Source organism: Lolium rigidum, chromosome 5 (genome assembly GCF_022539505.1).
Source record: "Lolium rigidum isolate FL_2022 chromosome 5, APGP_CSIRO_Lrig_0.1, whole genome shotgun sequence".
NCBI lineage: Eukaryota > Viridiplantae > Streptophyta > Magnoliopsida > Poales > Poaceae > Lolium > Lolium rigidum.
Window position 1 is genome coordinate 215,006,951 of NC_061512.1, and position 18,186 is coordinate 215,025,136.

An 18,186-nucleotide genomic window follows, 5' to 3' on the forward strand; every position below is an offset into this window, starting at 1 on the left:
ATATTTTTCCCAAAATTTATTGAGGGCGGCGGCGGCGGTGGAAAGTCCTCTCCTACTCCGGGAGAGGTAGATCCTGCCACACCTGGTGCCTGCGGTGAAGGGAGAATCGACGCCATCATTATCACCGCTCCTCCTTGGCTTGGGGGAGGTATCTTCATCAACATCTCCATCAGCACCATCATCACCACCATCACCATCTTCGAGATCGACCTTATCCCCCTCATAGTTTGTGTTGAATTGAACCCCGAATATCGTTTTGAGGCTAGTTGCATGTTTGTGATTGGTACTATATCTTTATTTGGTGGAGAGATTATATATTAAGATTGTGTTGTAACCATTATGCCTCTGGTACATATCGTGTTTGTCACTTGTGATTAGTTCCCCATGTTCCCGAGGGCATAGGATTATATAGGCTATGATTCTATATGATGTGCAATGAGTATTTGGTCAAGTTTTATCTTTTATGTTGTTCTATGATGGTTTTATGCGAACGTCGATCGCATATTACTTCACCTATATGGGCTCATTGGGCTACACTTCAATATAATGAATGAGTGTTGGAAGGAACGGAATGACAGAAACCGTTTTCCAATACTTTGAGTTGCATTAGAGGGGTTTATGCCTGGAACCAATGATCTTATTGCTATGGTGGGACATTTATCTATTAATGATTCCCATACTTGCACATGAAAATGGCTCCAGGACCCATCATAAGGGGTGTATTTTCTCATATCTATGGCTGCACCTAATTTAGGCTCCGCCCCTAATAGAATGAAACTTGACAAAAAAAAATCACCATGTTGTGTAGAACTCTAATGCTAATAAATCCATGCCACCCTCGGGAACACTTGTCTCATATAAGAATACACACACACTTGAGTTTGTACTCTTGTCTGCATAGAGGATTGGGCTTTCTCTCATTGAGAGAATTTGCATATTGCTATTTACTTTCTGCATTTTATTTTATTGCAAACTATACACTCAAAACACCAAAAACTATTGAATCTTTATTATTATTTGCTTGTCAATTCCGTTAACCAATATTTTCAGCTCCTCGTGGGTTCGACAACTTTTCTTATTGAAAAGTACTACAATTAATTTCCTGCACTAGGGAGCTATCACTCATGCATGAGAGACATGATCTTCTCTACCGCAGTAATTCTTCCCAGTGTCACTGTAATTTTGTCTCTAAACTTGCTTGTTTTTTTCCTTTCTTCCATTGTTCACATTGCCACTTGATGTGGCCCTTCTCATGGCAGTGATGGTACACAAAATCAACATAGTTGCCTTTTGATTTGCTTCTACTTCTTCCTTGACCCTTACTCGGGCCTCTACTCCTGCTTCTCCGCGTGGCTGAGTCACTAGCACCTCTAAGTGTTAGGAAGAGCTATTCTTATCGGCAATTTGTCTATCCTCTTCATTTACTACCTTGGTCTTCACAAGGTTCCAAGTGGAACGCAATACGTGTGAATTGCACACGGTGACCTTAAAAGTCTCTCAAGTGTCCGCTAATGAGCCAAGCAGCAACAAGGCTCTCACTTCATCTTCAAATGTGATTCCCATTAAAGATAACTGATTTATAATGCCCTCAAATTCATTCACATGATATGCAATTGGAGTGCCCTCCTTGTACCTAAAATGCATCAATTTCTTGATAAAGAGCATCTTGTTGGTACCTTATTACGAGCATACAACTCCTCCAATTTCTTTCATAAGGTGCACGTGTGTGTCTCATCGATGATATGGTTCAAAAAATTGTCATCGACCCACTATCGAATGAACCTACAAGCTTGTAGATGAAGTACCTCCTCATCGATCTTCCTTCATATCCTCGGGCATCACACCTTGAAGAACACATGCTTCAAGTATTCCTTTACATACAACAAAATTTTCATCTTGCTTTTCCAAGCTTGATCATTTATACCATTTAATGATATCATTATGTTGGTATTCACTTCCATCTTTCACACAAACAAATGCACTCAACCCAAAACAAACATTGCTCCTGAAACTTGAGTACACCTTTGAACCCTCAACAACGATACCAATTTGTTGGGGCAACATGGCATAACAGAGAGGATGATAGAAAACCCACCTATGCCGCGTATGAAATAGATAAACTTCGAGGATAGATTCAACCAATAGATATGCAGCGGAAAAACAAATACAAACACACACACAAGTGACACAAGGATTTACGTGAGAAAACCTCCTCAACTTGAGGATGGAAAAACCACGTGTATGGACCAACCGGTCCATGCAAGATTCACTATGAGCAACCCGGAGAGTCTTCTCTAGATCATCTAGAGATTACATCACACTCGACTCGTTGCTCACCGGCAACAACAACCATAAGAGGCAAGATACAATAAAGCCAAGATATTACAACTTATGTCCCCAACAGTATCAGCAAACTGCTGAACCACAGAACCAATCAGGACCAAATTTGGTAGACAAGCAGACATATCAGTTCCCAACATACAGACCATAAATTAGCTCAATTGTACAATTTTTCCTTTCCAAACGGTTCGTCTTCCAAAGCGCTATCTGCTGAAAGCTGACCACTCTCAAATCTGATTCCCAACGATCAAAATCTCAAACTAGGTAACCGGATCGAAGTACTTACGGTAAGGAACAAGCTCACGTGATTTGGTGCCGATCTAAGAAATATCCGAGCCTCCAAACACCATCTCAAAAATCTAAACAAAAATCACCTCTTATACTTCTTCCTCTCTTATCACTTGGTTGTGGTGTTCTAGTATTTTCTCATGTCTACCTCTCAAGGAGGCAACTCAGTCGTTGGTTGTGAACCTCGATCAACGGTTAATATGTGTTGAACTTATTAAGCTGATGTTGGGCTACCAACACACCTCCATGTGGAGGGACCTTCCTAATAGTATCGCTACCGTCATTAGAGCGCGTTTGGTTGCACAGGCCCGATTTGGGTACCATTGCGCCGGAGAGATGGAACACACCGCGCGTTCCATACGAGCTCTAGAGCCATAAAATCCATGTTGTTTGGTTGCCGACAAAGCCATTTTCTCGCACCGGAGAGGGAAGATAGGCCCCGTTGTTTCGTTGCACTGCTTGCAGCCCAATTTGAATGCTACCGAAACATAATTCAGCTATTCGGTTCCACAAATTGCAATTCCATTGTCTTACCACAGTTCAAATTGGGTGAGAATACCATGCCATAGAATGTTACATCCGATCACAGACCATTCAGAAGAACAAGATCCTCACGATCACGACGATCAGGAAGACGATGATGAAATCTTTGACCCTTCTCTCATCTACCTCCGGTGCTCCTTGTAGAGTAGGCACTACCTCCGGTGATGTAGTCGTGCTAACGACACTGGATGATCGATGGCCTCAATTGCCATGGACTAATCATCCAAGAAGCTCTGGTACTCTTGTTGTGCCTCCTCCAATGTTTCATACCCTCTGTAGCTGTTGTTGGAGTAGCCACTGACTTGGTCTTAACAGATCCTCCATGAGTCGTAGATTCTCGGAACCGTTCCTCGGAACACCACATACCACTAGCACGACAAAAGAAGAACAAGTAAGGTTGTTGATCGATCACAACAGAGCAACACAACTACAAACCAAGTCACAAGGGAACAACACAAATATTGACATCAAATGATAAACTAACAAGGGCATGCATGGTTATTGCAAAAGTGGATCACAAGTTCATCCTACACTATTATGGTGTTATATTAGCACCACACCAAAAGTGGGTCTCATCCCAACACCGCAAGTTCACCATCACAAGAGGGGTTAGTATATACCACCTCATCATACTTACAAAAAGGGGCCATCAGAAGTCTTTCATCCATAGCTACAACCAAAATGTACATCATCATCATAATAAAGTCATAAGCCAACTCCATCACCTCGATGCATGCATCCCCTCACCCACGCCCTCAAGGGCACCACTACATGTTGTAGTGGTACTTGGCATGGTAGTTCCTCAGCCGAGAGGATGCGGTGTGGGTCATTCATGCCCACAAAGTTGGAACTCCGGGCCTTGTGGTTGACGAGGTGGCTCGGCGCCGCCATGAGATCCGTTCGGTGAAGCCAACCATGTCCATGACCGCCTAGTACGGTTGAGGGTGCATGTCTATGGGCTTGTTGTCCGGATGGCCTTTGCGACGTCCTTCATAGAAACAATCATGTTGGTGAAGGCTGCTAGCTCGTTGTGGGCGAAGGTACCTCTCTTCCTCTTGCCGACGTTCAGCTTTTCAGACGCGTCGACAACCTTCTTAGGTGGCCCATCGAGGATGACCGTGTCGGACTCTGCAGTGAAAACATCCTCAAGCGAAGGCGCGGATGGAGGCGTGCACATGGGCTCACTTGATCCCATGAACTTCCCGGTGGTGAGGCCGAAGGAAAAGATGGCATGCATCTCATCATAGTTTGCAATGGCGAGTTCAGGAACTCCGTGTCCCTTGGGTGATCCTACCATATGAAGGGACAATGATGTTAGTTGTGCACGTTTGTGATGAATTTTTTTAGTGAGGTGGACGAGAGCGTGCTTACCGCGACGTGCACTGTGGTAGTGCTCGGCTCGAAGGATGATGCATTTGCTCCACACCACTGAACTCCGCTTAGATCGCAGAGCCTGCTAATGATGAGGCACCTCTTCCGCTACTTCCTCAAGTGGTTCTACACCTGAGTGGAGCTAACGTATACACCACAATGTTTAAATAGGACCTTCGCCACAACAGTCAGATGAACTTCCTTGAAATCCTTTGTCAGTTCTCACTCCGGTCTTGATCGACGCACACATCTTCTCCAAGACAAAGTTGGACATGAAGGGGAGCCATTTCATGGTCCCGTTCCCTTTTGTGAGGCCTTCAAGGCCTTCTCGCGTTAGTGCGGTTCTTGGCATTGCTCCTCTTAGGGACGGCTATCCTCGCCACCACCTATGCCGCTACCTGAGCCACGAGACCAGCCACAAGACCATTACGCAGATCCGTGCAGAGGGGTGACCGACACCTTGGCCTCATAATTGAGCTATGAATCGGCTACTTGTGACGGAATATGGGAGTCCCCAACGCAGACAATGGCCTGGCTAAAGTCATCACAGAAAGAGTACTACACAGATCGTAGTACAGAGAACGTGAATCTACTTGAGAGCAAAGATATGGCTAATATGGACAATACAAACCATAGTGACGTCATGCTAAATCAGACAAGCAATACATGGCAAATGTGGACATCACAAACCCTAGCAAGATCATGATAACTCAGCCCATTTGGGACAAACAAGGAATGACCAATGTGACCAACACAACCCTAGCAAGATCATGATAAATCACCCTATTTAGGACTAACCGTACCAACAAGTTCAAACCCTAGGCAGATCTGACAACTCCTAACCAAGATCTAACCATAACCGAGCAACCGGGGTGAGGGATTCCTTACAGTCATCGCCGAAGGTGAAGAAGTGTTGCACGAGGAAGAAGATGAAGCCGAGATGCAGGTTGCCGTCGCCGACCGGAGATCTGTGCGCCGCTTACCTGCTTGGTGACGGGATGTGGATCTCGAAATTTGGGGGGGGGGGGGGGGGGGGGGGAGAGTGGAGGAGGGGCACGGCGGGGAGGTGACGGAATCCTTCCCGCCCCTTTTCGCTCTCGAGGTGCGCGCCGCAGCTCGCGCCATCTCCCTCCTCGTCCCCGCTCGTGCAGCCAAAGATTCTCTTTTACATCATCTCGGCGTCAGATATGGATGGCTCGTTGAAAACAACCGATTCAGATGTTCCTACCGGGTTAGACCCAATGATGCTTTAAGAACCGTGTTGTGCAACAACGCGGGGAGCCAATCAATCCAACAGATTGTTTTTTGCGCCACCATACCAGCCAACCAAACGCGCCCTAGAAATGTCGTCCTCGCTTTGCTCGTCGCGTTCTCTAATCGATGGCGACACATCCCGAACACACCAACTGTGAGCCACGGTAGGGCAGCAAGGGTGTCCAGAGACTCAGTATGCACAGCCGGATTCATCACTACTCTGTATGGATCATCACATGTTATTTCTGGAAAGACATGGAGTACGAGCCTGTGTTTGGATCTTTAACAGCTTTGAAATTGTCAACATTCATCCCAAAGCGCCCCAGCACAGAGTTCCCCACTGACATAGCGCGACACCTCACACCGTTGCCAGCATGTGTAACGTTGTGTGCGTGTGTGGGACGAGGGCGCTGAAGAGGTCGAGGAGAAGCCGCGCGGTGGGTGAGAGGCTCACAGGCAAAGCAAGCTGGCAGGAGAGCATCTGAGTTACTGAGTGGCACAAAGCCCCATACTGAAGGCAGCTGACCCTACCAGTTGGTTCATTACTTCAGTAATTTCTAAGTGCGTTTCTTCAGGAGTTTGCTTGCCGAAGGAGGTGAAGATGGGCAAAACCAGCGCACAGGCACAGGGGGGTTGTATTACAGATCTGAACAGCTTTCGAAAATGCAATTTTAAATGAGAATTCTGCTTGACAATACAATCAAATGCAAATGTTCATATAACCCTGCTTTTCCAACCTCCTTGATGTTGATTCCATCTCGAGTCAAAGTGGCGCATCATTGCGCCGATAAAAAATGACATAACCAGGCAATACAACTACATTGCTATACTTTTCTGCAACTCAGAATCAAAATTGGGATACAGATTGTTGCAGACTCCATCTTCCGATTAGAGTCCAAGGAGAACCACTGATATCGTCACGACTTTATACATTGCTATAAATAACATCTGATCCACTTGGTGGGCGCTCCTTCTATCTCTTGCTGGTGGAGGAAACTGGGTTAGGTGCTCTCGTGCCCATCAGCAACCTCAGCAAGATCCTTCGCCCAAAAGGTTACTGAAGCTTGGGTGCTTTGAGGAGATATACACTCCTCACCAAACCTTTGCCCACGTCTCCAACCTCCTTGAGTATAGAAGCTGGATCTGGCATGGCTTCCTCGGCCTCATCTCTGCCACGCTTCTGTGATAAACAAATACCAATTCAACTTCAGTACCTCTGATATGCAACAAACGGAAAAGCTCCACATGATAAAAAATACTATTGGCAACCAGATACAGATTGCCCAGCATAGCCCAATGCAGTATTTGAGCAACTCGGATATTCATTTTTGGGAAGATCAAACGGAGGAAACGGTCTTTTACAGCACAAGCTGCCAGTTAGAAAATACCTTCGAGTTCTCCCATGTAAGACCAATTGCATCTCCTCCAACCGAATCATGCCACAGTTTGAAGGTCACAGGGAATGCACACTGTGCACAAATAGCGTCACTATTCTGAATGTATATCTTTATGAAATCAAAACTCAAGAACTTCAACTTTACCTTCAAGTCTCTTAAGAAGCATGTGGTAGGGTCGAAATTTAACAAGAGTTTATCTCTTGAGCTTCTCACAACACTTTGACTGAGTGGCATATAAGGGTGGAAATCATTACTTGGATTGCCCTTGATTACCATCTTACCTGTAAGGTTGTTCCAGAAGTTATTTGCATTAGAATACAGAAAATGAGTTGCATATTATCTTGGCTTCAGGTTAGCAACAAATACTAACACGTGAACTAACCATTAGGAGTCTCAGCAGGAAAAAGAACATGTTGAGGACGACAAAGCTTCTCTTGATGTAGTAGTATAACAGCATCATAATTGCTTAAAGGTGTTTGGAAGAGGCACTATAGTAAATGAAGCAAATGAGAAAATCAAAACCAAATGAGACAGTGAACCACCAAAAAGTGACAGCAAATGAGAAAATCAAAACCAAATGAGACAGTGAACCAACAAAAAGTGATAGAAAAACCTTACCTCCCATGTATATTGGCCTGATTGACCATGAACGATGAGATCTGTTAACAGCTCAGCGCTGCTTTTGGCGTATGAAGCCATCCGTTTGAGAACCTGTGATAATAAAATAAACAGGCGGTGAACAAATAAAACAGACTTATTTGGTTCCACAACTAAAACTCTATAACCAACTAGTAATTAGCTTAGATGCTTCTCCGGCAAAGCCTTATAGGGCATTTCAACGGATTATGACATTCATTGCCACTGCTTTTCGGGCAATTGTTGGTTATGTCATATGCATGCTTATCATGGAGAAATGCCATACAAGATGCGGTTACAAGAATTGTGATATAGATGATTCTCATGATACCACGAAACACCAGTACAACACTGAGAAATGTCATTGATGTACAAGAAACAAAATATAGTGCATTAGCTTGTCACTTTACTTCCCTAGCTTTATCATTGATGTCCACTAGAATTCAATGATGGAAATTGGTTTTTCATCTGTACAAAAAAGATAAATACCTACCGACTTGCTTGGTGAATGTTTTGTCCAAGCTTCAGATGATTTATCATACGATGTAGCCAGAAACATTGCAGGCTCTATATCATGAGGATTTTGCTCATAAGATCTTCTGCTCAGCATAAACTTTTCCTGTAGTTATATCCAGCAATATGTTAGCAGCTTGACAGCTAATTCAGAGGTCAAAACAGAAAAGAGAGAATCAGAGAACTAACATTGATTTCTTTCTCATCCTTCAGGTTGAAGTCATTATTTATGTCCACGACCATGGGTGAAAAGGTCCAGTCAAAACTGGACAGCAATCGCAGGAACCTGTCATTTTTTAATAACTAGTAAGAGGACAAATACAGCTTTCATGGGCTTGTGAGACCAGTAAAAAACCCAACTGATTAGTGAAATAGGTGTGAGGGGGGTGACTCCCAAGGTAACTAATAAACTTAATGGGCTGATAAGGCTGGTAAACATAGTTACAAGAACCTATCGTAATAAAGGTTCTCTTATCCTGGAAGTTATAACTTGATAACTATAAGCCTTCACCAGCAATATGCCATTCGTCCAACACAGATCATTATGTCTGATGCTGGACCACATTTATATCAAGAAAAAATAACATATTCTTTAACAGTCTTCATCAAAACATTGGTATCACTCCTTGATATACTCTAAATATTGTGTCTTAATTGTACAACAAAGAAATTTATTGAAATGGATATTTTAGGACATAAAATCTTGGGTTTATCATTATATTAACAGAAATGTTCACTTCCGTATATAGAAGCCAAATTTCTGCCAATTTTTTCTCAGCAAGGAAGAATGGAAGACATTGTCAGTATAACCAGCATGACTGCTTGGAGCTGTCTGTTCTCATGACAAAAGTATGAAATGGATAAAGAATCAACTAGTAATATTAACAGTAAATAGGAGACTGGATGAAAATGAAATGTCTCAGAGTTGTACCTAAGAAACCCAGCAACCCGTGAAGATGGGGCGTGAAATGGAAATGGCTTCAAAAATAGGTATGCAACCACCAATTCAATTGCCTCCTTTGAGATAAATGAAGAGAATAGATGTGCAGAAATCCATCTTTTTGCTAGCCTTTGAAACAGAAAGAGCATTGTAAGTATAATCTAGATTTTTAGGTATGCTGTGTTAGCTAACACCCTTCAAAACCTCAATGATTACCTGACTACCGGCCCATACACTTGGTAACGACCGTGCAGACCATTGATCATGCTTGAGTGCTGGCTCCGCAGAAAGAGCTCCTTATCTTCTGATGGATCACTTTGTGTGTTAGCGTCTGCAGCTGAGAGATGAAGAAAAAAAATTATGGAACTGCAAGATCTTTCTACATAAGCCAGTTAGAAAAATAAAAATAGAAAAATGCATATATAATGAGAAGCTAACCTTGCTTTTGTACCACCAGACCTCTTTCATGAAATATTTTAAGCAAAAACGAATAGCCAGATGTAAGAACATTGACCTCATCTTCACTGGCTGTTACAAACATCCCTCGATCCGCCAGGCTGAAATAACACCAGATCAAGTCAATGAAGGAATTGAACATAAGCAAAGAATAGTTCATAAACAAGTAAAAAAGAAGTGTAGTTCAGAAATGATGTCACATACCTTTCACCAATTCTTAGAAGAAATGCAGATTTTGTCTTCTCCATGGCTAAGGGATCCAGGGGCCAGTTACCAGACCCCTCGAGCTGTCATTGGAATTGTGAAAGGAAAGAGATTTGTGAAAAACAAATTCTTAAACGAAGCATGGCTAACATACATATACAGAGCAGGATCTGAAAAGGTACTGAGCAGGGAAGAAATAATACTTGTTGCAGGTTCAATGAACCTAGACACATTTTAGCCTACACTTTGACTAAATCTGCAACTAGTATTTAGGACCAGAGAGAGTAGTAATTTCCCATTGTGATATATAACACAACTAGCACGCGGCATACCTGAATCATGACTTCCAAAGATCGAATACAAGTTGGTGCAAACTTCGGTAGCTTCTGAGAACTCTTTTCATATGCCAATGGATGAGGTTCAGGAGGATACACAGATGTGTGCCTAAAAGCTGGCATAAGCAGAAGTTAAGTAGTGAAACAGCGAGAATAATGAGCAGGATATGTAAAGAATAATATATATTTTGTCGAACCTGAGTCTAGAGGTTGCACAGTGGTTATTTTAAGAGGAATATCATCCAGCAGACGCAACTGCTTAGTTAGATTATCAAAGGCTCCAAGCAAAGCTCCAGAAGACGACACTGGATCTGCATAATTCCAATCAAAACTTATTAAAATCCAAAACCAAGGACATGTAAAGCACGGGATATAAAGCTTACAACTTTACCTTTCCCGCCAACCAAAAGGCAAAAGTCAAGCTGATCAACAACATGAGTCAAATCTTCCTTCCGCAACAGCAAATGCTTGGTAAGCACATAATCAGAGATTCTTTTGATGATTGTGTGCTTCTCCCAAGTCTCAGTTTCCCACACTGCAGTTTAAAAGCAGTATCACATTTATTCAAGTGTATGCTCTTCACAGGCAATGACAAAAAAAAAGCAACATTTACCTGTGCTTTCAGCAATAGCCCCATCTTTAAATCTCCTAAGTTCAGCTTTCTTTCCCCAAAATTTTCTAAATTTAATAGCCTTGGGATTTATGAGCACAATGATATATGTGTTAGACCACATTTATTACAGTTAATCATTACTATGTTATCTGTAGAAGGGAAATCACCTCATCACGATTCTCAGGATTTGGACCAATATCAACAAAACGATAACTCTTCTCCAACAAGCTAAGCATTACGCCGACAACCAGTGGGCTGGTACCAAACTCTGAGAAACCCTATAAAGCTATGTTTGTCACTAGATTGAAATGCAAACGTGAGTGTTCAGTTATAGTACACAAATGCCACGTACATCCATTATATTCCATTCAGAAGGTGTGCTTCTCCACAGGACGCGGATCATCTTTATTCTATCTGTAAGTCCTTGTTGCAGCAAGGACTGGACATCTTTTTCAAGTACTCGCCAAGATTCATCATCCAAGCAAAAGCTTAACGCAGTAACTTTGGAGTTCCCCTTCAAGTTAACCCTGACAGAGAAAGCAAGAAATATCATCTGAGAACTTGATAAGCTTTTTGGCTTCAGTCTTAAATTACGCTTGGATTGCAAACAGAAATTACAATTTGCGAGTTGATGGTAAAAACAAGCTTTCTTAGACTAATGGTACTAAGTTAGTTCAATATGAACGTAAAACTGAACACGTGCAGTGGAAAATGACATCTAAGTTGAGGCTAGCAAGTAAAGAACTGGAACCGCTCGTCATCTTCCAACTTGTGAGACTTTGGAATATATACAAAATTCATCAGTTAAATCATGACTTCTAAAATCAATCTATCAGTCAACCGCACGATTACTCATAGATTGTCACAGACTCCCAAGCACAGCATGTACTGCGTTGCTAGGTAAGATAGTGACTACAAAAAAGGGCATAACGCAAAATCGCAACATGCACAGGAGTGGCATATCATGCTTGCTTAACTGAACATACCTCAGGCATGAATCAAACTTAGCAGCAAAGTCAACCTTGGTCATAAAAAGCTCTTCAAATCCACCATCTCTGCATTTATCAAGGCAATTAAGTGTGCAAGCTGCCTCATCTTGAAGCTGAATACAAAATTATTTGGGTTAAGGTGGAGACTATAATAGTTAAAGCCAAGGAAAATGCAAAGTTTGATTACAATTGTTAGGTGTAATATTCTGAACGTAAGGAGCAAGGATAGCTAAACTTCTACCGTGGATGGTTGTTTCATATCATAGTTGCAAAGATTGTGTATGTGCGTACATGTAGATGAGAAGTGAATAACAGAAATACAGTTAAGTGGGAAAGGAATTGGTGTTCCAAAATTACTTTCACAGTCAAACGTACCTCTAAAAATGCCGACTTTGTCATTCGAAATGCCACATTGACATGGCCAGATACATCACATATGGCAACATCAAATGTTCTCACGAGATGAGCAATGTACTGAAAAAATCATGGATAAGAAGATCATAAGAATGAGAAGGAATATTGAAAAGATTTGATATTACATCACTGCAAGCAAGTCATGGACAATGATCTATATTTACAAGCGGAGGGATTACCATCCTATTAGGTATCCCCATTGCCGAATTAGAGACAGAGGTGCACCCGACACCCATGGTGTAGTTAGTAAAACAAGCTGAGTATATTACCTAAGTATGCTATGCGATATCAAATATTTCACACCATGTTCACACTAAGGTAAATAACTTATTTGGAGAAACTATGATTTTCTAAGGAAGATATTATTCCTGTTATTCTATGGGAAACTAGCCTACACAGTACACACTGATGTAATCATTTTGGGATTCAGCTAATATAATGTGCAGCAGGTTGACAGACCTCTTTGGTGATCGTACGCTTCTTTATTGGCTGAAGCACCAACCCCCTCGACCAAATTTTGGAAGTTGCTACAAGTAAACAAAATGATATAGTGAACAATGGTAAATGTATACGGAATATCAACTTTCTGTTGCTTGGAATGTACCAAAAAAATTGATTGCAACACGGAAAATTTGTCTTCTGGACATGGATCTAGTAATTATGCTTCCTCCAGAGTCCATTGTAAGAAACACAAGGATGGCAGATATTAAGTAACCATTGAGGCAATCATGTGCATATATTGAAGTTCTTTGACGTGCCCAAACCTGCATTTCAAGATATTAGATTGCCATCCAGGAAAAAACCAATAAGTAGACCTCTGCTGCACTGTAAATATAGAAGTATTTCTTTCAGATAGTTGTTGACGGTGTCACTCAGTTCATTTCAAGAAACAAGATTCAACAACTATGAACTGAAACAACAGAAACCTGCTCTGGACATGTGCACATTTAATGCTTATTTTTCATAAGAACTACAACTGAAGATGAACCTCATACTTTTAGTAAAACCAATGCCTCTTGCAAGGCTTTCCAATTTGCAAAGGTGCAGCTGATAGATTCTGCATTTTCCTCCAGAAACATATCCTCCAGTATGCTGTTATTGTACTTAGGTGTCGGTTGGTTTATGCCATCTGCAATGCAAATCTGATCAGTCAACCTTAATAAGATATTCCTACACTAAAAAACCAAAGGTATGGGTTTGACCGTTTGAGTGAATCTAGAGTAAGCATGTTACCTTTTGTATATGCACGGACATTGTTCCTTGTTGACAAATTCAGCTTTGAAACATCGAATAAAGAGCTCGCGGACGGGATTATCCTGACATAGAACCCAGGAAGTTCTGCGATTTCTGTCGCTGTGCCGATGGAAGTGTTGCAAAATGAGAAGAGAAGGCAAGGACTAACAGTCAAGTGCATGTCTACTAACTTGGAATGCACACTAAAGTGAAAAAAGGAAGTACGGTTACAGTAACTTTTTACCTGGATATACATGGAGGACAGGCTTCCGTGCCTCGTCTTGGAAGGTAGACCATGAAACCTTGCGGATCAAATGAGACGAATTCAAGCTCTTTTCGATGACGCAGAGGTAAAGACACCTCTTTGCATGGTACCGGTGATTCAGGAAATCCTTTTCATGAAAGCATTCCTATATAAACAGCAGAAATAAATCAGTATTGCATGAGAACAGGCATGTTAATCTAAAACAACTATAGAAGCTTAAGCGCTTTGAATATTACTAATTTGGACGAGTACCAACGAGATTCCAATTCGTGCAACACCCAAAAAGGATATCAAGAAGTGGAGTAATGTTTGTCATGGATGGCATCTTGTTCCATTAGATCGACAAAAGGAACTGACTCCATGTAGACTAGCCGCTTTTGTATTTGTATTTTTGTCAACCAACAAGAGGTTTTGCTGACAGGATTGATTGAACAACATAGCCAGGGACGGAGCTACAGCCCGTGCTACCCAGGCTGTAGCACCAGCCCAGTAGCGGCACATAAAGGACAAGCTATTCTGATATTAGCATGTCAGACCATAATCACAAGTATTGAGCCCATGAGCACCAAAAGAACAATTGTAGCACCGCGTCACCTATTGCTGGGAATTTCTACTTCCTGGCCTGTTTTGCTTGAGCATCTCAGATGCTAAACATGCCAGGCCATACAGGACACAGCGTTCCAGCTACATCCTCCGGCCTCCCTCATTATGCTATGTTCCATTACCTCTGAGTTTATATGTAACATGCGGATATTTAGATGTAATTAGATGTTGTTTCATGATTCTATAATTCTATAGAATTGTATGTTCAAGAAGGTCCCTTTACAAAAAGTTTAGTAACATTGGTTCACATGGGGAGCAAAGCATGTGGTGGGCAATGGCAGGAGAAGTAGATTTTGGTTAGATATATGGGTGGGTTCTACTTCTTTGAGAACCTGCTTTCCAAACCTTTTTGAGATGGCTTGTGCCCCTGATTCTTCAGTTGCTGAGAATTATGACCTTGGGAGTCATTCCTGAGATATCAAGTTCAGGAGGTGATTGATTGGGAGTGTTTCATGTATACAATTGATGGAGTTTTCTTTTGTGAGAAGAGCATACATTGAACTTATTACGGATGATATGGATGGTATCATATGATATAGTTGCTGATTTAGCAGTTGAGAAGATCTTTGTGGTTCTTGGAAAAGGGAGTACTAGAAATGAACTACTTTCACTATGTTTTATTATACCAAGTTGAAGTCAAGTAAAATTTGTTGCGTCCATAAGTTAGCACCAGGACCGAACTTGCTCTATTTCTAGCTCCGCCAATGAACATAGCATAGCTGAGCTGAAATCCTCTTACTACAGTTCCCTGAACTAATAAATTGACTAAAGCAAAGTGCAACACATACCTTAGGCAAGCGGACGAGAAGGTCGGCGGCGACGTCGGGCCTGGCAACCGCCCCAGCCGCGTGGCTCCCTGCGAGCCGCACCACCTCCGGCGGCCGGAAGGAAAATGTCAGCTTCTCCGCCGCGAGGCCCAGGTCCCTGACGAAGCCCGAGGCGGCCTCCGGCGCCACCTGCTGCGGCGGCACGCTCTTGATGAGCTGAGCGACGGCGTCCACGGCCTCCCCGGCGGCGCGGAGGAGGCGGCGCTCGGGCGCGCTTCATTGAGGAGCGTGGAGAGCTTGAGGTCGACGGAGTACTCGGCGGAGACCATTGCTGGCTGCTTCGGTGGTGGGCAGGGTCGCCGGCGGCCGGGAGGCGAGGGCCGAGGGCGCTTGGGGGTTTAGGGTTTAGTTACACCTACCTCGTCAGCATCTTTTTTGCTCAGTAGTAAAGCCCTCGTATCGTATGTAACAAGGCTGGCCCTATAATTATGCACAGGCCGGCCCAAGTTGAAGCACAACATATATATCTTCCTATGGTTTACTTGTTGTCCACAGCTTGTGTGCAGAGAATAGGAGGCCTATTAAGTGTTGTCTCAAAAAAACCTGAAGGGTGGGCAGTATTTGATGCTGCCCAAGACATGTTATAAAATTTACGAATACAATATATAATTTCATTACTTAAGTTTCGTTTCATACAGTTCATAGAAATTGTTCACGTGTAACAAAAATATTTATGCACTTCTAAATTAATATTCATATACAATAATGTTCACATTTATAGTAGTGTGTTAACACAAAGACAATGGCTGAAATACAAAAAAAAAGTATGGCTGAGAAAAAGGAAAAATATTCATATATTTTCAAAAGGCAGGTATTTCCTTAAATTAAAGTAAAACTATTATAAGGTTGACATAAATCTAGAGATGCAATATGTGTCAAGTAAGATTCTCGGGAGTTGGAGTGTTTCCCGTGTACCTCTAGGCCACATGAACCAACTTACCTACATATTTGCCACATGCATTTCTGGGAAGCATTCCCATAATGCGTTACATGCTGTTTCGGTGCTTCTCGATTCCAAGGACATAGGCCGTTCAATAGATTTGGATGGATATGATCAAACGTGATTTTAGATCTGCCACCCACCAAGGGGAAAAAGCAAGTTAGTCCCATCATTCTTTTGTATTGTGACTCAAGATCCTTTCTTTCTAATGTTTCTCCTTCTCTAGCACGCGAGATTCAAATATCCCCATATTGAAACTTGGTTCATAGAGCAGCTAACCTTTTCAGCTCTCAACCTAGCAGCATAACAAGAATCTATTCATTTCGTTTTGTCTCCTACATCCATTGTCTTGCTATTTCTCGTGTCATGTGTTCAAATCACCCCCAAATCAAAGCTAATTTCATGGAGCAGCTGACCACTCACTTTCTATGCTCTAACGTTTGCTTGCTGCACAATAAGAATCCATTTGTTCATTCATTGTATCCTATATCCACCGTCTTGCTACTTCTCTTCTGGTCGTTCATTGATTTTTTTTAATCTAGTAAGATTGGTACGGGCCACCAAGTAGTATGTACCTGTAGACAGGTACATGAGCATTAAGGTTCCAACCGCGGGATCAATCAGTACAACACTTGCTAAGGGTAAACAAGCAGAAAGCTGAGATGGATCCATGGTCGAGCCAGGGAGAAGGCTAACTGCAGCTTCCTTTCAGGAACATTTCGCAAGAGATATGATAGTTCAGAGGATGTGGACTGCAAATGTTACGAGAGGAGACAAACCCACCACGATCTTGTCCATTGAAATGTGTTGAACGGCCTAGATGTTCTTGAAACTATGTAGCACCCAAACAACCTGCAGTAGCCCAATATATGTTCTCCTTCAACCAATATTCTACCATGCAATAATTAAAGGAAAAAATATGATCTCCCACCATACTATGCTCTTTGCAAACCATTGAGTGTCGATACACACTCTAATTTCTATTACAATGGTATATACCCTATTTGGGGTGGACAAGCTCTTGATCTCGTGGAGTGAAAATATAAATTATTTTTCTCTTGCTAATTCTCAGTTGCCTTAAAGTAGCAACCTAAACCTAAAGTTGCACCTTAGCTAGCATAAACATGCACTTCTGAATTCAAGCAAATTTAGCGTAACTCTTTTTATGAAACACGGTCTAAACGTAGACGCTCACGTATACACACATACACTCATCCCTATGAACGCACACATGTACACCCCACCTCTATGAGCACCTCCAAGAGGCTTGCGTCCAAGAAACTTCATCCGACGGGTCTTGAGGCCGACGAAGTCACCACGAGCGCCTTCGCGTCGACTAAGACACCAAAGTGTCAGACCTGGGGTTTGAACTTTGGTGGGCTGATGGTGCCACTGCCCTCCTAAACACCCAACCACCGATTGGTTCTCCAAATTTAGCGTAACTTTAGTGGTCCATTGTGCAATCTCCCACACAAATAAAAAACGCAGGACATTCTGTAACGAATTAGTGGTCCATTCTGTAACGAACTAGTGGTCCATTCCAGCATGCACCATCGACGTGCACAGGTTGTTTCACTGTCTATCAACCACTTCTCCTCTATCCGCCATCAACAATAACAAATTCGTAATGTAAAAAAGACGCTCCCCTATAAATACACTAGCAAAAGTGCCCGTGCGTTGCAACGGAAAATAAAAATTATATCTTTTAGAAGCACACAATGTAGGCGATGTATCTTATGCATCCCAGCGTTTTGTGTATCCGTGCATCCGCCCGACTCTTGGCCCTCAGATTTAGATCGCACACACGCATAAAGACGTGGTTAATTTGCACTTAGACGCCCGATGGAAACAAAGTCTTAATATCATTGGTGGCCAGCCACAACACAACACGGCTGAGGTGGCCTTGATCCGAAAGAGGAAGAAGATCTAACGAGGCCGAGGTCGGCGATCCACGGAATGTGGCGGCCGGCGGCGAGTACGTAGCTCACATCTTGCGTGACGTCCGCGAGATTAGCGGAATTTAAT

The 18,186-nt window shown here is 42.5% G+C and overlaps 1 protein-coding gene across 1 annotated transcript; it reads right to left on the minus strand.

Annotated features, from left to right (window-relative positions):
- Window positions 1-6,491: 6,491 nt before the first annotated feature.
- On the minus strand, window positions 6,492-15,490 carry LOC124657062 (nucleolar protein 6-like). The gene is given in 26 exon segments (XM_047195682.1): window positions 6,492-6,976; window positions 7,185-7,265; window positions 7,338-7,474; window positions 7,576-7,681; window positions 7,812-7,904; window positions 8,323-8,448; window positions 8,532-8,628; window positions 9,274-9,411; window positions 9,499-9,619; window positions 9,721-9,839; window positions 9,943-10,025; window positions 10,275-10,393; window positions 10,475-10,588; window positions 10,669-10,812; window positions 10,891-10,969; window positions 11,058-11,168; window positions 11,243-11,417; window positions 11,877-11,992; window positions 12,255-12,353; window positions 12,753-12,820; window positions 12,898-13,057; window positions 13,289-13,422; window positions 13,527-13,646; window positions 13,771-13,936; window positions 15,183-15,418; window positions 15,421-15,490. Coding segments are annotated over 26 exon segments (3,138 nt in total). The 3' UTR covers window positions 6,492-6,850.
- Window positions 15,491-18,186: the final 2,696 nt, after the last annotated feature.